General features: G+C 47.2%; 1 protein-coding gene across 5 annotated transcripts in view; it reads right to left on the reverse strand.

Annotated features, from left to right (window-relative positions):
• The window catches only part of RYR1 (ryanodine receptor 1), a 225,696-nt gene that overhangs the window by 158,802 nt on the left and 38,896 nt on the right, over positions 1-27,998 (reverse strand). For all 5 annotated transcript variants that reach the window (XM_083454661.1, XM_083454659.1, XM_083454660.1 and 2 more), the window contains exons 3-14: positions 27,553-27,657; positions 17,345-17,419; positions 14,242-14,320; positions 12,865-12,977; positions 12,184-12,277; positions 9,219-9,315; positions 7,194-7,268; positions 5,024-5,180; positions 3,258-3,422; positions 2,739-2,860; positions 871-1,057; positions 45-180 (exon numbers count right to left, since the gene is read on the reverse strand). In XM_083454661.1, coding sequence (XP_083310787.1) covers positions 45-180; positions 871-1,057; positions 2,739-2,860; positions 3,258-3,422; positions 5,024-5,180; positions 7,194-7,268; positions 9,219-9,315; positions 12,184-12,277; positions 12,865-12,977; positions 14,242-14,320; positions 17,345-17,419; positions 27,553-27,657 — 1,405 coding nt within the window. The remainder of the gene's footprint in view (positions 1-44; positions 181-870; positions 1,058-2,738; positions 2,861-3,257; positions 3,423-5,023; positions 5,181-7,193; positions 7,269-9,218; positions 9,316-12,183; positions 12,278-12,864; positions 12,978-14,241; positions 14,321-17,344; positions 17,420-27,552; positions 27,658-27,998) is intronic.

Genomic DNA, 27,998 nt, shown 5'->3' on the forward strand with positions numbered 1-27,998 from the left:
CCCAGGTAGCTCTCATCCCAGAGCTCTGCCCTTGGTCTTCATACCAAGCAGCTCATACAGCAGGTTGACAATCTCCTTCCAGGACTCAGCGGCATCCTCGCCAGCGTATTCAGCAAAGTGTGCGGCGGTGCTGTACACATTGAGGCGGTCGATGCAGTTCAGAACAAGCGTGATCATGCCCTGCAAAGGAAGCAGAATAATAATAATAATAATAATAATAATAATATTTATACCCCACCCATCTGACTGGGTCTCCCCAGCCACTCAACCAAATGTCAAAAACAATACAGCGTCAGACATTAAAAACTTCCCTAAACAGGGCCGCCTTCAGGTGTCTTTTAAAAGTAAAGTAGTTGTTTATTGCCTTGACATCTGCTGGGAGGGCGTTCCACAGGGCGGGTGCCACCACCAAGAAGGCCCTCTGCCTGGTTCCCTGTAACCTCACTTCTCGCAGCGAGGGAACCGCCAGAAGGCCCTCGGTGCTGGATCTCAGTGTCCAGGCAGAACGATGGGGGTGGAGACGCTCCTTCAGGTATACAGGACTGAGGCCGTTTAGGGCTTTAAAGGTCAGCACCAACATTTTGAATTGTGCTCGGAAATGTACTGGGAGCCAGTGAAGAACTTTCAGGACCAAAGTGCCCTCAGGACCTGGAGTCCTACCTTAGCAAGCCCCACAAGCCCCTGCTGCCTTCACCAGAGGTGGAGAAGCTGTGAGCCTCTCCAAATGCTGTTGGGACTACAGCTTCCATCATTCCTATTGGCCATGCTGGCCGGGGCTGCTGGGAACTGGGAACCCAACATATTGAGAGCACCGGTTTGGCAATGGCTACACTGAGGCCACCCTCCTAGGCTGAGTCCCCGATTGCTCACCTCCTCCTGGAAGAGGTTCTGCCTGTTTTTGAGGGAACGCAGCTTGGTCTGCTTCTCCTCATGCTGCAGCTCTTCCTCAGGGTGCTGGAAGTAGTTGATGAGGTCCTGCAAGCTGAGAATCATCCCATCGATGGGAAGAGTGACTGGGGTTCCGGACTTGACCTTTCCGCTCAGTGTGTCCAGGCCCCTGGAGAAGCAACAGCCAGAGCTGAGATTAGCATTGGCACAGAGAAGGAGGAATCACACCCCTAAGATGGCCACAAGTTAATATATTTACCATATTTTTTGCTCTATAAGACTCACTTTTTCCCTCCTAAAAGGTAAGGGGAAATGTGAGTGCGTCTTATGGAGCGAGTGCAGGCAGCGCAGCTATCCCAGAAGCCAGAACAGCAAGAGGGATTCCTAGGGTTCTGTGGAGGAAGTCGTGTGCCTTTAAACTGGCCTTGAATAGGCTTTAAACATATATGTAATTGTGGCTCTGCGCAGAATCACGTTGCAATTCCTTTTTATATAATGTCAGGGAACTGCCATCGGAGCTGGAGGCGGAGAGGAGGCTCTAGAGGGATGGTGGAGAGGGTCCCAGTAGGGAGAGAGGTAGCCCATCCGCTGGGGAAGGTAATCAGCGTAACACCAGTGGAGAAGGGGGGGGGAGATGGGGGAATCGGAGAGGTGGCTCCAGGACTCCTCGCCGGAGACCAGCGGAGAGGGCACGAGTACTCCGCTACCCACACCCACTGTGCGCAGAAGACTTCAGCGCAGGCAAAGTAGGAGGAGACTGGGCGTCAAACAGCTTCTATGCTGGAAGAGGTTCAAGAAACGCCCACTGACGGATTCTGCCAGCGACTGAGGCAGCCACGGAACTTGGGGCTGTCCAGACAGAAAGGGTTCAACCAGGCAACCTAGCCAGGAGTAACGGCAACTTACGCACGAGCAACCCCCATAACCATTACATATAAGTTGTTTATTCCTGACACTCTAAAGAACTTTTCTTTGGCCAGGAGAACTTGGGACCATCAATGGCAGGACAGACGATCTCGCTCAAGAGACCGGTTTGGCCAATGCTGCACCAGGTGTGAGAATTACCATATTTTTTGCTCTATAAGACTCACTTTTTCCCTGCTAAAAAGTAAGGGGAAATGTGTGTGCATCTTATGGAGCGAATGCAGGCTGCGCAGCTATCCCAGAAGCCAGAACAGCAAGAGGGATTGCTGCTTTCACTGCGCAGCGATCCCTCTTGCTGTTCTGGCTTCTGAGATTCAGAATATTTTTTTTCTTCTTTTCCTCCTCCAAAAACTAGGTGTGTCTTGTGGTCTGGTGCGTCTTATAGAGCGAAAAATACGGTACTTTGTGGAATGCTCCCCTTAGCACCATACCTCTTCAGCTTTGGGTCTTGAAACATGGCAAGCTGCTAGACCTCATGGCTGCTTAATCAAAGAGGGGAACGGCGGGATAGAAATTCAATAAATAAACCCAGCACTGCAGCTCCTCCTCTTACTGCTTCTCTTCTCACCAAACTGACCTCTCTCTTCCCTCCTATGAGGGCAGCTGTCAACGTTTCCCTTTTTTTAAAGGGAAAATCCCTTATTCCAAATAGGATTCCTCACAAGAAAAGGGAAAAGTTGACAGCTAGGCCTACGAGCAGTTCGGTTTCGCTTTGCATTGCGACGAATTACTCTTAGCCTTGCACACCTATTGGAATGCTTGCTAACATTCCGTGGCACCACAATGGATCAGCCAATGGGGATGGCAGAGGGGAGCATGGAACCACAAAAAAGATGACAGGCAGCCAGGTGACAGTCAGGCACAGAACACAACTCAAGCAGTCGATTTCTTGGTTTCCACAGGAGCAGAATCTACCCGGCACCTACTTGATGAACTGGTTATAAAGGCCAGAAGTGCTGTAGATCATCCGGGCGGCTTGCGACTCCTCACGCTGGCAGCGGGTCAGGGAGAGAGCATCATCCATGTGACCTTCCTGGTGCAAGATGGCCTGTAGGGTGAGCGAAGAAAGCAGGTATATATGGTGGGCGCTCTGAAAATTCTCAAACCAGAGATTCTTGACAGGGGGACCTAGGAAACTTTACTCTCTGTGCAACTATGACAGCTGGCCAGCAGAGGGCGTTGTGCTGCGGTGCCACTGCCACAGGTAGCCAGAGGATGGTGCTGCAGCGACCAATCAAAAAGAGACCAGCTGACACAGGGAGCCAATCAGCTTCCACCTGGCCCTATAAAGCTGCGTACTCAGGCTGGGCTCTCCAGTCTGAGGAACTTGTGTGTTTTAGATGCTGAATGGGCACCTTATGGGCTCACCCTCCCCTGCGCGACTCCTTGGCTCAAGGCCACCAGGCCTGATGGAAAGCCAGGGAGGCCAGCCGGTTAAGCCTCACCTTTCTCTTGAGCAGCCCCAAGCGGAGAGCCTTGGCATCAGCCGCCGCGTACGTCACCCAGAGGCCGCTGTCAACATGCTGCACAAAACACATGGACTCTCCGTACTTGATCTCAGGGGCTCCCATCCCCTCCACGTCTCGCTTCGGAGCCACATCCAGCTTTTCCTAGAAGGGCAAGGGGGAGAATAGAGGGCGCCATGAGCTCAGAGGGATGGCAGGGCAGAGACATACGGAGGCCACACTGGCCTACAATGTTTATTTTATTCAAAAGTAAACCGATAAGACAAAACATCAGCACATGTATGCCATAGGAGCAATCTTTACATTCAGACATATATTTTTGGGCTTTTCTTTTAAAGATTGTGTGTGTGTGTGTGTGTGTGTAACACCCTATTTACCATACACCCATGTTTTCCCAGACATCTTGCCGATTCTGAAAAAATCCGCCCGAAATGAATGAATGTTCAGTTCTGGAAGGAGGTCAATAGGTGTGTAGGGGAAAGATTTAAATATTTAAAGATATAAAGATTTAAGTGAGAAGACAAAGAACTGTAATGGAAACTGATGTTACTTTTATGTTACGTTGGGATATTTCTTTTAAAATTGTTGATTTGTTTTTTCTTTTGGTTATCTAAGTGAAATTCAATAAAAAGAATTAAAAAAAAAAGAATGTTCAGTTCTGCTGGTCAGTTGGACCCGATTATTCAGTTTTAGAATATCTTGCTGTTGCTGAAAGTGCTTGGCTGCTCCTACTTACAAGATTCTCTCCATTTCAATGCCATTTTCAACATTTAGTATTTTTAAATGGCTGTAACCCATCCAGGGACCTTACAGTGAAGGGCAGGTGAGAAAATAAATTAATAGTAGTAGTACTAATAGTAGACTTCTTCTTCTTTGGCGATCATTCGTAGCCGAGTAAGATTGTCTTCCATAAACACGGTTTTGACAATGTCCATAAGTGACTGTGGAGGCCAATTCTGGATCCACACGTCCTTCCACAGTGGGGGTAGTAAATAATAATAACTGAATAATAACTAAAAATCCACATGGGCGCCATTTTCAAGTCCATTTCAGGAAAATCCAGACACATGGGAGTCCTATCTTATGTGTAATTTGCCTTGAAACGGTGCTTTAGAAGGATAAATCAATGATCATAACAACAATAGTCATAATAACTCTGTTTGCCCTCATTGGCCATTTGCCTCTGAATCCCAGCTGCCGTGGAATCACAAGTGGGGAGAGCTCTGTTGCACTTAGGCTTCCCATTGGGGAATCTGGTTGGCCAATGAGAGAACAGGATATTGGACAAGATGGGCCTTTGGTCCAACACGGCTCCTCTTGGGTACTTATATTCTTAAAGGCAGAGCACTTTGCTGGGGGAGACTCTTGAGAGTCCCATGGACTGCAAGAAGATCAAACCGATCCATTCTTAAGGAAATCAGCCCCGAGTGCTCACTGGAAGGACAGATCCTGAAGCTGAGGCTCCAAGACTTTGGCCACCTCGTGAGAAGAGAAGACTCCCTGGAAAAGACCCTGATGTTGGGAAAGATGGAGGGCACAAGGAGAAGGGGACGACAGAGGACGAGATGGTTGGACGGTGTTCTCGAAGCTACCAGCATGAGCTTGACCAAACTGCGGGAGGCAGTGGAAGACGGGAGTGCATGGTGTGCTCTGGTCCAGGGGGTCACAAAGAGTCGGACATGACTAAACAACAACCAAGACTGTCCTGCTTCCAAACAAGGGCAATAATGGGGGACTCCTCTCACCTTAGAGATCCGGAAGCAGAAAGCTGTGGCTTTGGTGTGAGCTTTCTCAGCGTCGACCACAACCAGCCCCTTCTCGTCGGTCTGCGCCAGGTAGCGGCCCGTGGTCACGTGGCGGACGCGGAAGGGCTGCCCCCACTTCATGTGGCTGCCGCTCCAGCTGTTGTGGTGGAAGAAATACTGTATGTTCCCTCTCAGGCAACTAGGACACATCAGGGGTAGCCAGTGTGCTGCCCTTCAGATGCTCTTGGACTCCAACTCCCATCAGCCCCTGCAGCCAGCAAGGCCAATAGGTAATGATGCCAGGAATTGTGGTCCAACAACATCAGGGGAAACAGCCCAGTGGCTGCCCCTGCAATACATAAATGACATTATAACGTAGTCCCACCATTTACTGCTGTGAACACATGGAAGAAGGATGTGTTGTGGCCAATTCCCCTCACGGGTAGTACCTTTCCTCAGTTGTTTTTATTGTTGTTGGCCTTTATTAGCATGAGTTCAAACAATAAAATCATACAATGTCATCCAAATACATTAGTAATCCAAAAACATACAGTATATAAAAAGACTAGATAGCCACCATTGAGGAAACCAGGCAACTTTAGATTTAGCTTTAAAAATCTTGGCTGAATACCCCGAATCAATACAGGTAGTTTCAGGAGTATCATCCCTCAAGAAATACCGTATTTTTCGTTCTATAGGACGCACATTTTCCCCTCCAAAAATTAAGGGGAAATGTGCGTGCGTCCTATAGAGCGAATGCAGGCTGCGCCGCTAAGCCCAAAGCCAGAACAGGAAGACGGAGCACTGCGGAGCGCTCCGTCTCGCTGCTCTAGCTTGGGGATGGCTGCGCGCACAGCCTCTCCAGGGCAGTGGGGTGCCTTCACCCCGCTGTCCTGCAGAAGCTAGCAAGGCTGTTCCCAAGCCAGAACAGCGAGATGGAGGGCTCCGTCTCACTGATCTAGCTTGGGGATGGCTGTGCGCAAAGCCTCTCCAGGGCAGCGGGGCGCTGCGCTCCAAAGGCTTCAGGGATCTTTGAGGCTGGCGGTGGGGGAAAGCAGCCTCTGGTGAATGTACATTGAACGCACCTTGTTTTAGAGGGGGAGAACAAGAAAAAAATTTTCCCTGTTCTCCCCCTCCTATGGTCCGGTGCGTCCAATGGAGCGAAAGATATGGTACTGGATTACAGACTCTTTGTAAATTGATATTTTAAGCTGTAAGGAGAGAGTGAGACAGTGCTCTGTAGGATCCAGGCTTCCATACAGGCAGGTCATTCCCCTGGTTTAATTTCCCACATGTCCTCTGTTGGCTCCTCTGCAGTCAGTGGCGCCCATGGTTGGGCCTTGAACAAATTATTGGGTTGCGGCAGTCACAGTTTCCTGAGCAGCACCAGGGGACTGATCAGAGCAGCCATGTTAATTCTCCACACAATGCCTCAAAACAACACTACATTGAGGGCAAGGGATTGTGGGGAATTAAAATGGCAGCTCCCAAACCCAGCTGTCCACTGGCATACTGCCCCCCCTTTTTTTTGTTGAGGGGAGCTGTTTTTGCTTTATTATGTATTTTATGTTTTCATTTTTTCTGTTGTGAACCACCCTGTGATCTTTGGATGAAGGGCGGCATTAAAATAAAATAAATTAAAATGGCAGTTGTGCCTGAGGGTGTAAGCACACTGATGCTAGGACTGCTCAGACGTCTGATAAGAAGGGTAGAAAAAGGGTAAAAGACTATATTCCAGGTTGGGTCAACAAATAAAGCCATAGAGGTGGAAGGGTTGTATCCCAATATGAGTGGCAGCCAGATTGTATTTTTCACTTTCAGGTAAGAAACAGAACCGGTCATAAGGTGATGTCTCTTATTGTGGCATTTCGTGGCATCCCACTCTACATAACAACCATGTAAGCTCTTGGTTTTTAACCGAGTCCTTGAGTTAAAAACATTTTCTGTATATATATTTTTTGTCAGGACACGTTTAAAAGGAACAGTCCTAAAATAACATTTTATACCTCGTTGGCTCCGGTGAAAACCGACTCTGTACCTTCAAACACAACCCAGAATCCTTTGCGTTGTTCATGGCTTTTGAGGCAGACAAATCCACAAGGGAGCCTGTGCTCCTGGGATGCAAGCAACCCCAACAACACTGCTATTATTTGTTATCATTATTTCATACCTGATGCGCAGCGGCTCCAGACGCCACAGCGAGCGAGCCTGGGAACAGACAGCCCCGCCTTCGTAGTTCACCACCCTGAGGAAAAATAGAATCATAGAATCATAGAGTTGGAAGAGACCACAAGGGCCATCGAGTCCAACCCCCTGCCAAGCAGGAAACACCAGCAGAGCACTCCTGACATATGGCTGTCAAGCCTCTGCTTAAAGACCTCCAAAGAAGGAGACTCCACCACACTCCTTGGCAGCAAATTCCACTGTCGAACAGCTCTTACTGTCAGGAAGTTCTTCCTAATGTTTAGGTGGAATCTTCTTTCTTGTAGTTTGGATCCATTGCTCCGTGTCCGCTTCTCTGGAGCAGCAGAAAACAACCTTTCTCCCTCCTCCATGTGACATCCCTTCATATATTTGAACATGGCTATCCTATCACCCCTTAACCTCCTCTTCTCCAGGCTAAACATGCCCAGCTCCCTTAGCCGTTCCTCATAAGGCATCGTTTCCAGGCCTTTGAGCATTTTGGTTGCCCTCCTCTGGACACGTTCCAGAAAAGGAAGATGAGCTGGGTAACTCTTCCACAAGAAGGATTCAAAACCAGCCAGTTCAATTATCAGACATGGAAATAATGCCTCTTATTTGCTGCAGCTGCCTTGGCCAACCTAATGCTGTCCGGATGCTTCCAGATGCGATTCCGATCTTCCCCCAGCAAGTACAGCTGTAAGACACTGAGGCTGATGGGAATTGTAGTCTGGAGGACACCAGCTTGCCACTGCCTTCCTTGAAACCACCTGTGCTGGTCTTGCCATTATAGGGTATTTTCTTATCCTTTCAGGGACAAAGGGTCTGAGTAAGAACTCAGTGGGACGCGGGTGGCGCTGTGGGTTAAACCACAGATCCTAGGACTTGCCGATCAGAAGGTCGGCGGTTCAAATCCCCGCCACGGGGTGAGTTCCCGTTGCTCAGTCCCTGCTCCTGCCAAAATAGCAGTTCAAAAGCATGTCAAAGTGCAAGTAGATAAATAGGTACCACTCCGTCGGGAAGGCAAACGGCGTTTCTGTTTGCTGCTCTGGTTCGCCACATGACCCGGAAGCTGTACGCCGGCTCCCTTGGCCAATAAAGCGAGATGAGTGCCGCAACCCCAGAGTTGGCCTCGCTTTATTGGCTGAGGGAGCCGGCGTACAGCTTCCGGGTCATGTGGCCAGCATGACTAAGCCGCTTCTGGCGAACCAGAACAGCGCACGGAAATGCTGTTTACTTTCCCGCCAGAGTGGTACCTATTTATCTACTTGCACTTTGACGTGCTTTCGAATTGCTAGGTTGGCAGGAGCTGGGACAGAGCAATGGGAGCTCACCCCGTCGCGGGGATTTGAACTGCCGACCTTCTGATCGGCAAGTCCTAGGCTCTGTGGTTTAACCCACAATGCCACCCGCGTCCCAGAGACTACCTTACACTGCCTTTAAAACCAAAATCGCATTTGGATAGAAACTGTTTCTCAGACGGCTAGTCCTAGTCTTTATAACCCTGTACCTTCTTCCAGAAGGCAGAAGCTAAAAGAGATCATTTCTGGGGTGCACACCATCCTGCACTATCTCTGCAGCTTTCTTATGGCGCCTGGAAGCATAGATTTGATCCAAGGTGGGAAGAGTGGACCCAATTATTCTCTCTGCAGTCTTTACAACCTTGGACACCATTGTTTTTCCCCTGACCGTGCAGCTCCCAAACCACACATAGAGACCATAATTTAATACACTCCTCAGCAGGGGAATAACAAAATGCTTGCATTGAATTAAAATCTGAGTTAGCGAGAGCTTGAACTGTCTTTGGTGCGATCTTTTACTTTTGGGTAGAGAGGCTCCCCTCCCCAAATAACAGCTGCGCTCAAAGTCTGCATGTTCTTCCCTTCTGTTATCCCCTCCCGCTTTCTGTTCACTATTTGGGGCAGAGGCTTCTCTCCCCCCCTCCCTTTCTTTTGCCCCCCTTGCTCTTTAAAGTGCCACCTTTATGCTGACAACCCCCACACAGTATGCCCACCTGCGCTGCTCTTCGTTCTGGTCCGTGGTGGAGATGGTGAGGCATTCATCCATATGGCCGTGGAAGAGGCGCATAACGTGGCCTCCGGTCACATACCCTGCGTGGACCACCCAAAAAAATAGGGATTAGAGAGCGTGGGATCACAAGCAGACCGAGGAAACTAGTACATTGGAGTGCACATGGAATTGCACAAGAAAGATGTTAGATTGTTTTTGTATGCCATGACTGCAGCTAGAATTTTGTTACTAAGAACTAGAAAACACAAGAAGTCCCAACAGTGGAGGAATGGCAGATGGAGATGATGGACTTTTCAGAGCTGGAAGAGTCCGTGACCAGAAGGAGGAGGAGTACCAGGAGGAATGGGCGAAATTCAAAGACTATTTACAGTATTTTTCGCTCTATAAGACGCACCAGACTACAAGACGCACCTAGTTTTGGGAGGAGGAAAACAAGGGAAAAAATATTCTGAATCTCAGAAGCCAGAACAGCAAGAGGGATTGCTGTGCAGCGAAAGCAGCAATCCCTCTTGCTGTTCTGGCTTCTGGGATAGCTGCGCAGCCTGCATTCGCTCCTTAAGATGAACACACATTTCCCCTTGCTTTTTAGGAGGGAAAAAGTGAGTCTTATAGAGCAAAAAATACGGTAGTTAAATATGCTAAGATAACTTAATTGGAAAAAACTTGCAAATACCAGATAGACTTAGGATTTAAATATGTGATGTTAGAGAATAATATGTTTAAAGTTAAAATGAAAAGGAAGAAAGATGTTAAGTGACTAATTTAATTTTATGAGAAAATTGGTTTTGGAAAACTGTTACAATGATATACAATGAAACTCAGCCAGGGGGATTTGACGAGGTCATTTAACAATGTCACCAAGATTGGATCAAGATTGGTTTCTTTGTTTGCTTGTTTAAAACTCTGGAAAATCAATAAAAAAAATGGAGAAAAAAAGAAAGAAAAGAAAATGCATGATGTACATTGTCTTTGCTTGCGTCATCTCAAGCCACATTCCCTCCATACATTTGAAGAGCTATGGTGCCACTTTAAACCGTCATGGCTTCCCGAAAATAATTCTGGGAGCTGTAGTTGTTTAAGGGCGCCAAGAGTTGTCAAGAGGCCCCTGTTCCTCTGTTGGGATACTGCCAGGGAGACAAAGTCCATCATGACTCCACGTCGTCTCCGGACGTCCATCGATCTCCCGTAGACACGCAGTATCAGCAATTAGCGACAGGAGCTCCAGAAATAGCTTGCCACATTCCAGAGCCGATGCACGCTCTTATCAGCAGATAATGCACAGCGAAAGATGCACTCAGGAGAGCATTATTTACAAGTTTATTTCTGCGTTGATCAGAACAAAGAAAAACATGACTGCCTGCTTCATTGTTCCGGAATAGAGAGGGAAACGAAAACAAAGACACAACAGAAACATCCTGTGAAACAGGAAATACGCAGGCTGTGACACAAACATCCTGCTCCCTTTTAAGGTGGAACGGAAATATCCTAACATCCTCTGCCAGCGCTATAATTCCCAGAGTTCACTGTTAAACCACTGTGTGCTTATAGCTCTGTGGGAGCCAGTGTGGTGTAGTGGTTAAGAGCGGTAGCCTCGTAATCTGGTGAACCGGGTTCGCTTCCCCGCTCCTCCACATGCAGCTGCTGGGTGACCTTGGGCCAGTCACACTTCTCTGAAGTCTCTCAGCCTCACTCACCTCACAGAGTGTTTGTTGTGGGGGAGGAAGGGAAAGGAGAATGTTAGCCGCTTTGAGACTCCTTCGGGGTGTGATAAAGCGGGATATCAAATCCAAAGTCCTCCTGTGCGGGGGGATAGGGGTCTCCTAAGAGCTCTCAGTGATGATAAACACAATACAGCTCCCATAATTCTTTGGGAGGAGCCATGTATTGTGTGTCTCTACTAGAAAGTAGATACATCACCTTGCCAACAAAGGTCTGTATAGTAAAAGCTATGGTTTTCCCAGTAGTGATGTATGGAAGTGAGAGCTGGACCATAAAGAAGGCTGATTGCCGAAGAATGGATGCTTTTGAATTCTGGTGCTGGAGGAGACTCTTGAGAGTCCCATGCAAGAAGATCAAACCTCTCCATTCTTAAGGAAATCAGCCCTGAGTGCTCATTGGAAGGACAGATCCTGAAGCTGAGGCTCCAAGACTTTGGCCACCTCATGAGAAGAGAAGACTCCCTGGAAAAGACCCTGATGTTGGGAAAGATGGAGGGCACAAGGAGAAGGGGACGACAGAGGACGAGATGGTTGGACAGTGTTCTCGAAGCTACCAGCATGAGTTTGATCAAAATGCGGGAGGCAGTGGAGGACAGAAGTGCCTGGCGTGCTCTGGTCCATGGGGTCACGAAGAGTCAGACACGACTAAACGACTAAACAACAACAGCAAATGTATTGTGTGAATGTGGCCTGAGTAAGTCTTACCATAGTCCTGTCACACAGGTAGGGACTGGATAAATTCTGTTCTCTCCATTTCTCAATTTTCCAATGTTGTGCTTAGTTCTCTGCACTTCCACATTAGCTTACAATTTATTTATTTTTCAAAAGCCCTCGTGGAAATTCATCAGCGTTCCAGTATGCAGTTTCTACTAATACGCATTCTTTTTGTAAGCAATCTTCCCTAACGTAACATAACTTTTTGTGTGCCGTTTTCGCTAACATATGCAATTCCATTCACATTTCCCCCTCACGTGCACCTTTTCTGGGCTGGAAAACTGCATCACAAAATTCGGAGCAGCGTGAATTGCAAGGCGCAACTGTGCATTGTTCCAAGAGGTTTTGAATTTGGTAGGTTTGTGCGAATGGCCTTGTCACCTCCATCCAAATGCAATAAGGAATTGGGTTCCTCGGTGGTCTGCCATCTAGGCACTGACCACACCGGGACCTGCTTAGCTTCAGCAAGGTGGATGCATCATGTGACCTCAAACCACACCCCAAGGAATCAAATACCTTCCTCGCAGCCTGAGCAGATGGGGTTCATGTTCCAGAGTGTTTGCATGAAGGAGGCATCTGCCTGGAGCTCTCCACTGGCTGTAGACAGGTGCTGGGGGAGAACAAGGACATTGTTGAGACATAGAAGAGTAGAAGAAACAAAGCGGGCGGGGAGTGAAATCAAGGGCTTAATAGTCCCCACGGATTCATGGAATCATAGAATTGTAGTGTTGGAAGTAATGATAATAATAATAATTTATTATTTATACCCCGCCCATCTGGCTGGGTTTCCCCAGCCACTCTGGGCGGCTTCCAACAAAACACTAAAATACAATAACCTATTCAACATTAAAAGCTTCCCTAAACATGGCTGCCTTCAGATGTCTTCTAAAAGTTTGGTAGTTATTTTTCTCTTTGACAGCTGGTGGGAGGGTGTTCCACAGGGCGGGTGCCACCACCGAGAAGGCCCTCTGCCTGGTTCCCTGTAACTTGGCTTCTCGCAGCGAGGGAACCGCCAGAGGGCCCTCGGCGCTGGACCTCAGTGTCCAGGTAGAACGATGGGGGTGGAGACGCTCCTTCAGGTATCTGACCTTCTGATCGGCAAGCCCAAGAGACTCAGTGGTTTAGAGAGAAGAGGAGGCACGTCCTCCCACAGACAGACAGACAGACAGACACACACACACACACACATTCACTCACCAGGTACCGCTCAGAGGAGACACTGACGAGGATGAGGTCATCACCCACTCGCACCTTCTCCCCTTCCGATCGCTGCTTGGAGGCAGGATGGATGGTCCACCAACAGGCTTCCCCTAGTGGTGAGAGAGATTGTGGGTAGACGTCTACGAGAAACTAGCTATGTTCATTTAATTGCTCTGGAGTCACATCAGACAGGCACCTACAGTATCGGCATTTAGGTGGGCTGCTTGAGACTCATCTGTTCACCTGAGTCAGTGATTCCCAAAGTGAGCATTACTGCCCCCTGGGAGGTGGTGGCATTACCTAGGGGGGGTACTAAGAGGCAGGGGGCAGCAGGGAGGAGCTGGAGGGGGCAATTACTATGAAAAGCTGGCATCCATAGATCAAGTTCATCAATTAAACCGAATAGTTTTAACTGGATTTTGAATAAACGTGCAATTAATTGTTACGGCTTTGAATTTGATTGTGTTATTATCTACCTAAGCGGGTCATGCAAACTGCTATTCCGCATGATTTTATAGGCTAGGGTAAAGGGCACAGGGAATGAGTTTATGGGGAAAGGGTGGGGTGGCCAGAAAAAGTTTGGGAACCACTGACCTAGGTTTTCCCTGAGGGGGCGATCCAGCTATACTTGATGTAAAAATGTAAAGGTAAAGGACCCCTAACAGTTAAGTCCAGCCGCGAATGACTCTGGGGTTGCGGTGCTCATCTCGCTTTACTGGCCAAAGGAGCCAACGTTTGTCTGCAGACAGTTTTTCCAGGTCATGTGGCCAGCATGTGGCCAGAAATGCCGTTTACCTTCCCGCCAGAATGGTACCTATTTATCTACTTGCACTTCATGCTTTCAAACTGCTAGGTTGGCAGGAGCTGGGACCGAGCAACGGAAGCTCACCCCATTGTGGGGATTAGAACCGCCGACCTTCTGATTGGCAAGCCCTAGGCTCAGTAGTTTAGACCACAGCGCCACCTGCGTCCCTTTGATGTATTAAGCTTATTTGCAGATTTGTACTTGTTTTATTGATGAGATTTCATTGGGCAAATGTGCAACATAAAATATACAATCTGAGCAGCTTGCATAATTTATGTTTCGCTTTGGCCCAATAACATTTCATTAAAAGCTGCTCAATTTGCATCATGTAGCCAGGTCACAGAATTATTCCGCACCACCAGCACAGAATTTCAGTTGTTTGCATGCAGATTTGTTTTGTTCTGTGTCTGCACTGAGTGGGAATTTACTCCTCTGAGACTCAACACAGTCCTATTGCCACTGAACGGTGCCTGGAATGTAGAATGAGCTAGGAATATTCTCCTCCTCTTCCCCGCTGCAAGCAAAAACACCCGCAAGGTGGCAATTCCTTGGGGTGCAAAATCACATACCTGTTGCATCCTCCTGAAGGCCCACGTCAAAGGCAAGTTTATCCGTCAGGGAGCGGGATGTGGTTAGGCAGCTCAAATACTACAAATCGGAAAGGAAAGAAGATCAAGAAACGTTCTCTGAAGTTCTTAACCTCAAGTGTGGTTTTGTGTGTGTGTGTGTGTGCGTGCGTGCGCGCGCGTGCGTGTGCGTGTAGGGAGAACAACCACCCTGGTTTCTGCACCTTAAATTGCAGCTTTAAAATGTAACTTTATAAATGCACGCAGATAGATGTGTGGCCATAATCTTTTGCACCAAAGGAAGTAGCTGATAGATAGATAGATAGATAGATAGATAGATAGATGATAGATAGATTAGATAGATAGATAGATAGATAGATAGATAGATAGATAGATGATAGATAGATGATAGATAGATAGATAGATATAGATAGATAGATAGATAGATGATAGATAGATAGATAGATAGATAGATAGATAGATAGATGATTGATAGATAGATAGATGATAGATAGATAGATAGATAGATAGATAGATAGATGATAGATATAGATAGATAGATAGATAGATGATAGATAGATAGATAGATAGATAGATAGATAGATAGATAGATAGATATAGATGATAGATAGATAGATAGATAGATAGATGATAGATAGATAGATAGATAGATAGATAGATAGATAGATAGATAGATAGATGATAGATAGATAGATGATAGATATAGATAGATAGATAGATAGATAGATAGATAGATAGATGATAGATAGATAGATAGATAGATAGATAGATGATAGATAGATAGATGATAGATAGATGATAGATAGATAGATAGATAGATAGATAGATAGATAGATAGATGATAGATAATTTATTACGGTCGGAGACCAGCTTATAAAACACACCTGGGGGTACAATCCCAGAAGGAAAGCAAACATTTAAAACAATGTGCAACAATAAATTTAAAATTTATAAATGCGATAAGCGTATAGACACTTAAAACTTTAAGATAAGCTACCACAGAGAGATGACCCAGAGTCGCCCATGGAACCGAGTTTGGGAATTTTCTTAATGAACTAGTTTGGGTTGGGGGTTGCTCTGCGCCTACAAATCTGTACACAGAATCTGGCGACCATCCGGGTCGTCTTCTGATCTTTGCCTAACAGGAAAAGGTCAAGTTTTTGCTTTTCCGGGAGGTCAGCGAGCCTCACCAGCAGGGGATCAATGGTCTCACTACATGCCTCTTCATAAAAAGGACATCTAAAGAACAAGTGCTCTGGGCTTCCTGTATCCCCCAATGAACAGGCGCAAAGTCTCTGAGCATATGGGACTTTTTAAAAGGATCCTTCCAGGACTGGCGAGAGGAGAGCAGAACTTCTGGCGAGTGTAAAAGCCTTTCTTGCACTTAACCAAAGGAAGTACAGTGGTACCTCGGGTTAAGTACTTAATTCGTTCCAGAGGTCTGTTCTTAACCTGAAACTGTTCTTAACCTGAAGCACCACTTTAGCTAATGGGGCCTCCTGCTGCCGCCGCGCCGCCGGAGCACAATTTCTGTTCTCATCCTGAAGCAAAGTTCTTAACCTGAAGCACTATTTCTGGGTTAGCAGAGTCTGTAACCTGAAGCGTATGTAACCTGAAGTGCATGTAACCCGGGGTACCACTGTACAGGCAACTCCCGACTCGTGGGCGATCAGCACATGCACAGCAACCAAAAACACGACCCCCGTATGAGTTGCTTGTAGTGCAGAGAGCATGGGCTGCCGAAAACAAGAGGTCACACCTAATGCAATGAGGAGCTGCTTGCTGCTGACCCACACAAGGCCAAGATGGCCTCGTTGTATATTTTAATTAAGGATGCTCTAAGGTGACTGTGTGTTTTAATTGCGGGTTGGTTCTATGGTTGCTAACAGCTTAGAAGACATTTTGGCACATCATGACTGTATATTAATTAATTAATTAATTAATAAAACCATAGCAATAGAATTGATGCTTTTGAATTATGGTGCTGGATGAGACTCTTGAGAGTCCCATGGACTGCAAGAAGATCAAACCTATCCATTCTTAAGGAAATCAGCCCTGAGTGCTCATTGGAAGGACAGATCCTGAAGCTGAGGCTCCAAGACTTTGGCCACCTCATGAGAAGAGAAGACTCCCTGGAAAAGACCCTGATGTTGGGAAAGATGGAGGGCACAAGGAGAAGGGGACGACAGAGGACGAGATGGTGGGACAGTGTTCTCTAAGCTACCAGCATGAGTCTGACCAAACTGCGGGAGGCAGTGGAGGACAGGAGTGCCTGGTGTGCTCTGGTCCAGGGGGTGACGAAGAGTCGGACACGACTAAACGACTAAACAACAACAACAACAAGAAGGTGATTGTGTGTTTTAATTGCAGGTTGGTTCTACGGTTGCGAACAGCTTAGAAGTCATTTTGGCATGCCAGGTTGTTAATTAATAACAACCATAGCAATAACAAAGCAGGAATGGGGAACTGCGACCATCATTCCCCGATCATTAACTGGAAATTGATGGGAGTTGGAGTCCTACAAGATCTTCCCCTTGCTTCAAGCACGTAAGGTCACTTCAAGGAACAATTCCAGCAGTAAATCAGAAGTGGCAAGCGAATACACACTCGATTTCAAGGATGACCATTCAAGGCCCAGCTCTACACACACACACACACACACACAAACACACAGCTCTCCTAGGAATGTTGACACAGAAGGAAATTGCAGCCGGCACTACCCAACCCTGGGTGACCTCAGCTTCTTGACTTAGATCTTATATCTGTCCTCCAGAACGCAGCTCAGCCTTTTCGACGTTTGACACCTTCTTGGCCGAGAAATGTGCCCACCTCCTAAAACCCCGATCGGGATTCCTGGCGATTTCTGCATCCCGGGAGGGAAACACATGACACACGCTTGAAAATAAATCTGCTTGGCTCAGGGACAGGGATGTGGAACACAAAATGGCTGAGGAGCAGCTGCGTCTTCCCTGCTCCACTGGCCTTTGGAGTCGGCCAACGCTGGACTGAGCTCTTGAGCTTTCCTGGTTTCTGTCTTCCGCTTCTTCGAGACACAGAACTTTCCCCAATTCCTCCTCCTCCTTACCATGGCGCTGTGGGAATGCCGGAGAAGAATGGCGTGTCCGTACAGGAGTGTCCGATGTCCGCCACCTTGAGAAGACTAGGGTGGGGGTGACAGGGCGAAAGAGAAAGCCAAGTCAGTCTGTGAACTGGACAATCCCACCCAGAGCACCCTCATCCCCACCCCATAGCAAATGCAAGTTGTTGACACCTTTCCTTAAGGCGGCCTTGACCAACCTGGGGCTTCCCAGGTGTTTTGGACTACAATTCCCATCAGCCCCAGCTGGTGCCCCAAGCTGGCCAGGGATTCCCAAAGGGCCTACTGGAATGCACTCCAAAGTGGCTCACTGGGTCCCAGAGCTTGGCAAAACAGAAAGCAAGAAATGGAAGTCTTGCCCAAGGCCTAACTCCTGAAAACGGCGTCGTGAAAACAACTCCCATTTCATCCAAGCAAACATGCTCCATGTCTCAGCTTTTACACCCAGATGGGTGGGGGATTAATAATAATAATATTAATAATAACAACAACAACAACAACAACCAGTTGTGCAGTAAAATAATAATAATAATAATAATAATAATAATAATAATAATAATAATAATAATAATAATTATTATTATTATTATTATTAAAAAACATAGAAAATGGCAAAAAGCAGGCCACGAAAATTATGGAATCACCTGGAGAATGGGTGGACACAAAGGACCTGTTTGAACCAGGAATTTTACTGCACAACTATTATTATTATTATTATTATTATTATTATTATTATTATTATTACAAAAAAAACACACATAGAAACCAGCAAAAAGCAGGCCAGGAAAATTATGGAATGAATGACCTGGAGAATGGGTGGACACAGAGGACCTGTTTGAACCAGGAATTTTACCGCACAACTATTATTATTATTATTATTATTATTATTATTATTACATAGAAGATGTCAAAAAGCAGGCCAGGAAAATTATGGAATGACCTGGAGAATGGGTGGACACAGAGGACCTGTTTGAACCAGGAATTTTACCACACAATTGCACTTGACGTGAGGTAAAATTCTCCTCAGCAGGGCAGTGCGACAATCAGCTTACCACATGGCTCTGCCCACACCACAGTAAAACACCGCTTTGTCCCCCACAATCTATCCCCACATGAAGAACCCATTTTTCTCCTGAAGAGATTTCCAGCACTGAATAATTTCTTCAGAGCCATTTCTTCCAAAGGGACCCAGCGGGGAGCAAGGCAGAGTTGCATCCACTGTCCGTAGGATTTGCTTGCCATACTTAGGTGGTGGCTGCCATTTGCAAAGACTCTTCTCATTATATATATATATATATATATATATATATATATATGCAGGTTTTGGTGTCCTCGGGTGTCTTCCCGTGTAAAAGTTGGGGTGTCTAGGCGACGTTTCGACGAGGTCTCACTCGTCATCTTCAGGCTGGTGCTTTCGGCTTCTTGTTACTGGAACAGAGCAGGATCTCAGTGTTTGAGTTCCTATAAATACTGTTGAGGAGGTGTGGTGTATAGCCTCCAATGTTCTGGGCAGAGAGGAGGTTCCCAGGCTAGTGTGCCTTTTCTTCTTTTGTTCCTTAATTACTTGAGGGATATCTTGAGTGATTTCTTGAGTGATTTCCTGAATCCCACTTAGGTGGGTCATTAGGTGTGGATTAGTTGCTAAAGCCTTCGTGTCTTGACCTCTTGAACTTTGTGAAGAGTTTTTCTGAGAAGATGGCTGTACTGCACTTGGTTGTGCTCTGGCTTGGCTTCGTGTATAGGGGCGAGCTGTGGTTTTGTGGCCTGTGCCAGCCAGATCTGTGTAGGGATTGCAGGGGGGTGCAGCATCCGGAGGTGCCACCCTGGTTTGGCTACTGGATGGTGTCTGTAATTTATCTGTGGAGAGGGTCTGGGTTTGGGTCTGGTGTGGTTGATTGGTGATGGCGTTCTGTGTGCCTCTGGATCTGGTGTCAGATTTTGTGGGGAGGGCTAATTTCCAGATGTCTGGCAAGCGGGATGTGTCGTCACGCTTGTTCATGTTGTGAGGGTGTTTCTCTATCTCGATGGCTTCCATGATTATTCTCTTGTGGTGATGTTCCATGTTAAAGAGCAATTTGGAATCTGCAAAATTAATTTCGTGTCCTGTTTCTTTCATGTGTTGGAAAAGAGAGGAAGTTATCCTCAGAAACCCCAAGGATAAAATTCAGTTGGAAAACCAAGGGGTCTATGAAATACCCTGCAAAGTCTGCCCAGCCACGTACATTGGACAAACAAACAGACGAATAAATGCACGTATCGCAGAACACAAGAATGCCGTCAAAAAAGAAGAAAAAACTTCCTCTCTTTTCCAACACATGAAAGAAACAGGACACGAAATTAATTTTGCAGATTCCAAATTGCTCTTTAACATGGAACATCACCACAAGAGAATAATCATGGAAGCCATCGAGATAGAGAAACACCCTCACAACATGAACAAGCGTGACGACACATCCCGCTTGCCAGACATCTGGAAATTAGCCCTCCCCACAAAATCTGACACCAGATCCAGAGGCACACAGAACGCCATCACCAATCAACCACACCAGACCCAAACCCAGACCCTCTCCACAGATAAATTACAGACACCATCCAGTAGCCAAACCAGGGTGGCACCTCCGGATGCTGCACCCCCCTGCAATCCCTACACAGATCTGGCTGGCACAGGCCACAAAACCACAGCTCGCCCCTATACACGAAGCCAAGCCAGAGCACAACCAAGTGCAGTACAGCCATCTTCTCAGAAAAACTCTTCACAAAGTTCAAGAGGTCAAGACACGAAGGCTTTAGCAACTAATCCACACCTAATGACCCACCTAAGTGGGATTCAGGAAATCACTCAAGAAATCACTCAAGATATCCCTCAAGTAATTAAGGAACAAAAGAAGAAAAGGCACACTAGCCTGGGAACCTCCTCTCTGCCCAGAACATTGGAGGCTATACACCACACCTCCTCAACAGTATTTATAGGAACTCAAACACTAAGATCCTGCTCTGTTCCAGTAACAAGAAGCCGAAAGCACCAGCCTGAAGATGACGAGTGAGACCTCGTCGAAACGTCGCCTAGACACCCCAACTTTTACACGGGAAGACACCCGAGGACACCAAAACCTGCATTCCTGTACCCGTGAAAATCTACGAAAGCATATATATATATATATATATATATATGCAGCTGAGCCAAGGAAAAGGCTTGCGTCCACCATACATGCGTCAACGCCACCGTTGCGAGGCATTACAACGGATCTGGCATTTCCCTGGCATCTGTTTTTGTCGTGATTAAAAAACAATAGCCGTTCTTACTGCAGTTCATACCTATATATCTATATAGGGTTGTATCCCGTTAAGTTTTCATTCCATTGAGAGGAATGAATCTAAATTAGGCATGGGCACCCACTTCAACAAGTCGGCTCTTAACGATGGAGCCCATAATCAATATATAATGGGCCACACCACAATAATATATACAGTCATCCCTTTTATAGGTTGCTTGCTGCTGTAAATATGTTAGTAATGACATAGACCCCTTTGCTATGTTATTTATAGCCATAGTTGCTGTTGTATATATCTGCAGTATAAATGACCCTAGGTTCACAGGTCATATTATTATTGCACATATATTGTACACACACACACACACACATATATATATACGTTCATTATTGCATGACTCACATTGCGGCAATGTGTATTTATACAGTGCTTTTTTTCCTAAAAATAAATGCTTAGGGGTACTCTCATTTTGACTCCAGAAAATCAGCATTTTATAGCTCAAATCAGGAAAAATAAATACAGGAAATGGACAAAAGGACAAAGATTCACAAAATGTTTTGGGGTATGTGTACCCCCCAGAAAAAAGCACTGCATTTATTTGCTATCATCAGGGCAAAGGTCATATTGTAGCAGGTCGTGAATAACTAGGCCATCATTTGGGATGGCACTGTTTCTGATGGCCAGAGAGCACCGTTTTCCCATTCTGAATTAAAATTGGAGGCACAATTTCTCTTGCAGCAGAAAAGATTGACTCTTGGGGCAGAATCCGAAACCAGGGAGAAGAGTTGGTGGAGGAAGATTGGAAGAAATTTAAAGACTACTTACAGAAATATTATAAGATTAATGAATGTTAGAATGACGTTGGATTGAGGTTAAGGGGTTTTTAGTAACAACAGTACGAAGGAATATGCAAAAACGGAATGTTAACAGGTGAAAATTTAAAGGCATAATATATTAAGATCAAGATAAGGATAAAGTAAAGAGGGAAAGGATTTGCTGAATAAATAAATTGAATTGGAATACAAAGAGGGGAGGTGTGGGGAGGTCCGGGAAACAAGCAAATGCAAGATATGTTATGAAAAATTGAGTTGTTTTTCTTTGTTATTTTTGTATTTTTCTTTTTTTTCTGTAACGTTGTGGAAAATCTTAATAAAATATTAATTAAAAAAAATTAAAAAAAAGATTGACTCTTGGGTTTGTAAGAAGAGCGAATGCCATCAGTTTTAAGTCATACTCAAATACAGTAACAGCTTGGTTTTCCAGGGAAGGGCCTGTGATGCTTCGATCTTGCCTCCCCAATCGCAAACTTCAAGATGCAGCAAAACGGGCAACTCTCAGAGGAGGGTCGTTCACTGCACCCCATATATAGATGGACACACCAGGTGACAGCAACCGAGGACGGACCGTGCTGGTGTGTCTCTGCAACAGGTGTGGACTAAACCATATCTTCACCCCGAATGAAGACACACAGTCACGCATAGAATGACTTAAAGAGAGGCATGTCCGGGACCTTACAGGAAACGCTCATTATTTCATCAATTTACGTCCTGCAGGGATCCGAAATCATGCACAATTTGGGAACAACCGCTGTGCGATCGCTACAGCAGGTCTGTATTGCTGTGGCATGGACTTTAACGACCTGGGCCTTAAAAACCATGTGATTACAGTGGTGCCTCGCAAGACAAAAAGAATCCGTTCCGCGGGTCTTTTCGTCTTGCGGTTTTTTCGTCTTGCGAAGCAAGCCCATTGACGGAGTAGCGCTATTGACAATTTAAGGGCTAAAAATGGCTTTTTAAGGCTTGGGGGATTAGCGGTTTTGCTGCTAAAATGCTTTTAGCAGCTTAGAGCTTCAGGAAAAGGGCTTCTGGAGCGGGGGGAAAATTCATTTTTTTCCGTCATTTTTCGTCTTGCGAAGCAAGCCCATAGGGAAATTCGTCTTGCAAAGCGCCTCTGCAAACGGAAAACCCTTTCGTCTTGCGGGTTTTCCGTCTTGCGAGGCATTCATCTTGCGGGGCACCACTGTACAGCACATGTAATGGTTACTGAGCAGTTTTAATTACTGCAGCTCATGCGTCTATAGAGCTTTGTTTGGACTGTATACCCAACCCCAGAAGACAGGGAGCCCAACTTCCTGTTAAATTTAGCTCAAAGCAGCAATACTGGGCGTTATCCCATTTTAACCCAATATATCAGGCAGGGAGCATGTCGCATGGTATGGCACGACCCATGTAGGTGGCGCACAGCCAATGCCTCATGGATGTTTCCCCATAATCCCCTGCGGAGGTCACATGATCACTGTTAGGGCAGCCTGCATTCTGAGATCATGGGAACCTAGTTGCTGGTAGAAGAATGTTGCAACCCACTGTGGCGGCAGTCGCTGTTTCCTAAGCAGCGCTCTCACCAGGGAGGGAGGGGCACGGCCAACATTTTGCGGAGCAAGGGTGGGGGCAAAGAATACAAGGCATCGCAGGAGGGTGGGATGGGGAGTAGGCCCACTGCCCGTCGTGGCTCCATCTTGTCTTGTAAGATCAAACACAACAAGATCCCAGCAACTTGGTTCATCTCACAGTGCAAAACACCTCGGCAACTGCACGCCGGCAAAATTCAGGCCACACGATTAAAGTGGATTTGGTGCCCCTGTGCAAAAAAGCCACTTCTAAAAGCAAATAAATAAGGAGTCAGGGTTGGTTGGTTTGTGGTAAGGGAGGTGGCAGAAAAACGCACCGGGAAGTGTAGGACAACCATTGCTTGATGTGATTAGGGAAACTGGTAAATGTGTCCGTTTTTGTTCCTCTTGGGTTCTCATTTTTCCAGTCCCAAGTTCACCACTCCACATCTGGTTTTGAAACTGTTTTTAACGTCCACACAAAAATTCACCATAATTCAGTGTGGCTTTTCCTTAACACACACAATTTTGTAGGCAATTTTGCCTAACTTGCACATTCGTTGGCAAAACTACTTCCCCCTAGTATACAGTGAATTTTTGCACGCTATTTTCACCAATATATGTACGCTTTATGCACACTCTAGCATGGAGTATGCATTTTTGCACACATTACCTAAATCAGGGGTAGTCGACCTTTGTATACCTACCGCCCACTAATGCATCTTTTTTGATGGCAAAAATTTCCTTACCGCCCACCAGTGCTGGATGGAAGGAGGATTCAACTTGTGCTGTAGAACCCCCCTACTGCCCACCTAGAATCCTGAAACACCCACTAGTGGGCGGTAGGAACCAGGTTTACAAACCCTGACCTAAATAGAGAGCCGCGTTGCAAAATTCAGAGAAGTGTTACTTTCCAAGGACACCTGTGTTTTATTTCAAACATGGTTTCAGAAAGCGTGAAGGTCCACCTTCAAGGGAGAAGAGAATTCCGCCCCACCCCCTAGACATGATGCTCTCCTCCCTCCAAACAATTCAGAATAAACACCCAATAAACAGTGGATGCACAGAAATCAAGATGAGTGCTTGAAGGAAGAGGACAACTGGAAGCGAACCACACTAGTTTTGACATACTGTGCTCCATCACCAGTGTGCAAGCCTCTCCCTGTTCACATGTAGGAACCATGCAATGAAGTGAGAACAGGGAAAAGATGGAGGAGTTTGGGTTGAGGAAGGAGTAACCACAGCCAAGGATGGAAAAGTCTAGTGGAAGAGGAAGTGTGTTGGAGAGATGGTTCAAGGGATGAGGAGTTCGAAGGAGAGAGGGAAAGGGAAATTATTTAGAGGGAAAGGGGGTTCCACCTGGTTTCAATCATGGGAGGAAGGCAAGAGACCCCCGCTTGCCTCTCATTAAGCGCTCGCCTAGAAGGAGATTCCCAAAACTGAGCTATCCAACCTTGCACAACTCTACAGTGGCACCTCTGGTTGCAAACGGGATCCGCTGCGGAGGCCCGTTCTCAACATGAAAGGAACGCAACCCGTAGCGGCGCGTCTGCAACACTTGCGGGTTGCAATTTGCCTCTTCTGCGCATGGCGTCATTTTGCGCGTCTGCACATGTGCGAGCGGCGAAACCTGGAAGTAACCCTTTCCGGTACTTCTGGGTTGCCGTGGGACTTACCGTATTTTTCGCTCTATAGGACGCACTTTTTCCCCTTCAAAAATGAAGAGGAAATGTGTGTGCGTCCTATGGAGCGAAGACGCCATAGCCCCGCGACCCTCTCCCGGCTAGAGAGGTGACGCATGGCTATGGCAGGAGCCTCTCCGCTGCGCCTTTCCGCTGCTCTCTGACCTGCTCTTTGGTGCTGGTGGTGGGCTTCCCCCCGCCAGCCCCAAAGAGCAGGTTGAAAGGAACCTGAAGCCTGGAGAGCAAGAGGGGTCGATGTGCAGGTAGCCGCCTGAACGCACCTTAAACGGCACCTTGTTTTAGAGCGGGAAAACAAGAGGGGGGAAATTCTCCCTCTCTCTGCGCAGCGCCTCCTGCCGCTTCGCTGAAGGGGCACTGGGCAGAGAGGGGGAGATTTTTTTTTTCTTGTTCTCCCCCCTCTAAAACAAGGTGCGTCCTATTGTCCGGTGCGTCCTATGGTGCGAAAAATACGGTAACCTGAAAGAACGTAACATGAAGCGGACATAGCATGAGGTATGACTGTATAGACTTTCACAGGAACAGAAGAAGAGCCTGCTAGGTCAGGTCAAAGGTCCACCTAGTCCAGCATCCTGTTCTAAACCAGATGTGTTTTTGGGGAAGCCTGGAAGCGGGACCCCAAGCACAAAAGCCCTCTCCCCTGTGGTTTCCAGCAACTGGTATTCAGATGCATTGCTTGTCGCCATTGTTATGGAGGCAGAGCGCAGCCATCATGGCTAGTAAGCCATCAATAGCCCTCTCCTCCTTGACTTTGGCCTAATCCTCTTTCAAAGCCATCTGAGTCAGTGGGAGCAAGTTCCATAGTTTAGCTAGGGAACGCCACCCTCTTTGGACCAGAAATACAATACAGTTCCTTTGGAGGAGGAGAGAAGCTTGTTTTGCAAGGAGACAATCGCTTGCTGCTCAAACGGAGCGGTACCTGAGCTCTATCGAATGGGCGAGGGTGTAACAATAGGAACACAGGGAGCCGTCTTCTACCGAGTCAGACCGACATGGCTCAGTAAGTGTCTACACTGATTGGCAGAGTCTCTCTGGGCTTTCAGGCAAGGACCTCCAGCCCTACCTCGAGACCCCGGGCCTTGAACTTGGCACCTTCTGCATGCAAAGCTCTACTGCTGATCTACAGCAGAATTCCATGGACTTTTGGAACTTCGTTTTGAAGCCCCTTGAAGCGGATTGTTCATGCAAGAAACCCTTTCTGGCCAGAGGCCTCCATCTTCATGCTCGGCAAAAGGATTTACTGATCCCACTTCCGTGCCTTTCGCAGCAGCCTGACCCACAGAAATCAAGCAACGAATCCTTTTCCCCTTCGCATGGCAGCCATGTTGGGAAAAGCTTCGCCTCTTGAATTTCTGCACGTCAAGGCTGTCGCTAGAGATACAGGTTTGAAGCTAGTAAAAGAAGATGCAAGCTGGCTCATCGCCCACCCTAGTATCTGGGCATTGGTCCCATGGATAGAAATGGATAGAGGCATATCCATTTGCTTTTTTAAGGTACCCATTTGCTTTGGGGAGTGGGAAGGAGAGCTGGGTATTTGTTGCATGTGGTCAAAAGGAGGAAGATTCTGTCCTTTGTCCTGGGAGCCCGATAGAGGGCTGCGAAGTGGGATTTGTGGGACCCTGCAACCCAAACCCCAGATCGCTTGGTTTTTCCTAAGTCCTGCCCCACACACCTGCTCCTGGCTAAGCAAGGGGAGGTGGGAACCCCCCAGGAAGAGGAAGAGGAGACGGGTGTGCGCACACAGCAAAACAGGGTCAGGGAGAAAAGGGTTTAGAAAGGAAGGGGCATGGGTGGGTGGGTGGGATCACGGCAGCGAAGTCGGCACCTACCCACTTGTCCAAGTCAACACCCTAGAGGGTCAGCCAGCAGAATTGAGAAGCCAAAGGAAAGAAGAGGAAGAGAAGATAAACCACGCTTGATACTCAGACCGCATGCCAAGGCGGGCACAGCACAACACCAGGAGGCCCTTGGTCGCCTCAGCTAGCATCACAGAGATGCCACCCACCCGCCGCAACCACACATACCTGCTCCAGGTGTTCCCATTGCGGACGGGGCTCAGGCTGGCTCTCACCCCGTCCCCAAACATGCATGCAGGGGGTCTTCTTAACCATACCCACAGAGCACATAACCAGGTAATATTAGAAACCAGTTGGAGGCTGTTGTGGGGCGAATCGGGAGGCCAGGCACCCGGACGGCACCATAGTCCTGTTTAGGCCTCTTGCCCCGAGTGTTACCCATTGTGCAAGGGGGTGGGTGGGTGGGAAATGAGGGCACACGTAACAGCCCTTCCGTTGCATTGCTAGTGGCCTGGATCCTGCCACCCTTTGCAAGTGGGGCTAAACTCCTGCATAGCTCTGTGGCACAGGCAGAATCCTAAAATGTGTGCGGAGATTCTAGGACAAAGGCCCTCCCACCCATGGGAACACTCAGGTCCAATATGTATAGCATGGGTAAAGAACCTCAGGCCCCCGGGGAATCATACGTGGCCCTCCAGACCTCCCTACCTGGCCCCTGGGACTCTCTCCAAGCCACACACACCGCCGGTCTTGCTTTTCAGTCTTTCCCTGGGTGGGATGTGTCCTTGTGACTCTTGCATGGACAAGAGGGCGTGTGAGCACATTCAGAAGCTCCTTTACTGTACAGAGGCGGAGTTTACTTTCATTGCTCCACCCCCTTTTGCCTCTGGCCCCGCCCACCCGCTGGCATGCGGTGGACCCTGGAAGGTTGTCTTGGAAGGAGGCAATGTGGCTCTCGGGTTGGAAAAAAGTCCCTTGCCCCAACATTGATGGGGCCATGATGTCTTTGTGTGCTCACAAAGATACGTTAGCCGTACTTACATCAGAACCCACCTCCACCGTGTTTGCCAGCATTTCCTGAAGCGCTCGTACGGACAAGGACTGTTCCAGGCTGAAGCAGCATATGGCCAGATCTGGAGGGACTTTCTGTGTGTGTAGAAAACACAGGTTTGCTTGGTTTTTTTTAAAACAAAACTTGGGTGCGTAGTGTTCCCATATCATCATAATAAATTTATTATTTCGGTCACAGACCAGTTCCAGCTCACATACAATATCAGGGAAGTCATAAAACACAATAGGGATACATTTAAATTTGCAACCGGGTATAACGGGCACAATACAGACATAACAGCAGTTACAATATATAAGTTAAATCTTAATCACTAAAATGGTCATTTATGGCACAGCTTGTCCCCTAAATTTTATGGCAGACGCACAGAATTTGGCCACCCTTAGTGTGATCTCTGAATCCTTGGTTCCCATATCAA

The sequence above is a fragment of the Podarcis tiliguerta genome (assembly GCF_965153285.1).
Source record: "Podarcis tiliguerta genome assembly, chromosome: 8".
Lineage (NCBI taxonomy): Eukaryota > Metazoa > Chordata > Lepidosauria > Squamata > Lacertidae > Podarcis > Podarcis tiliguerta.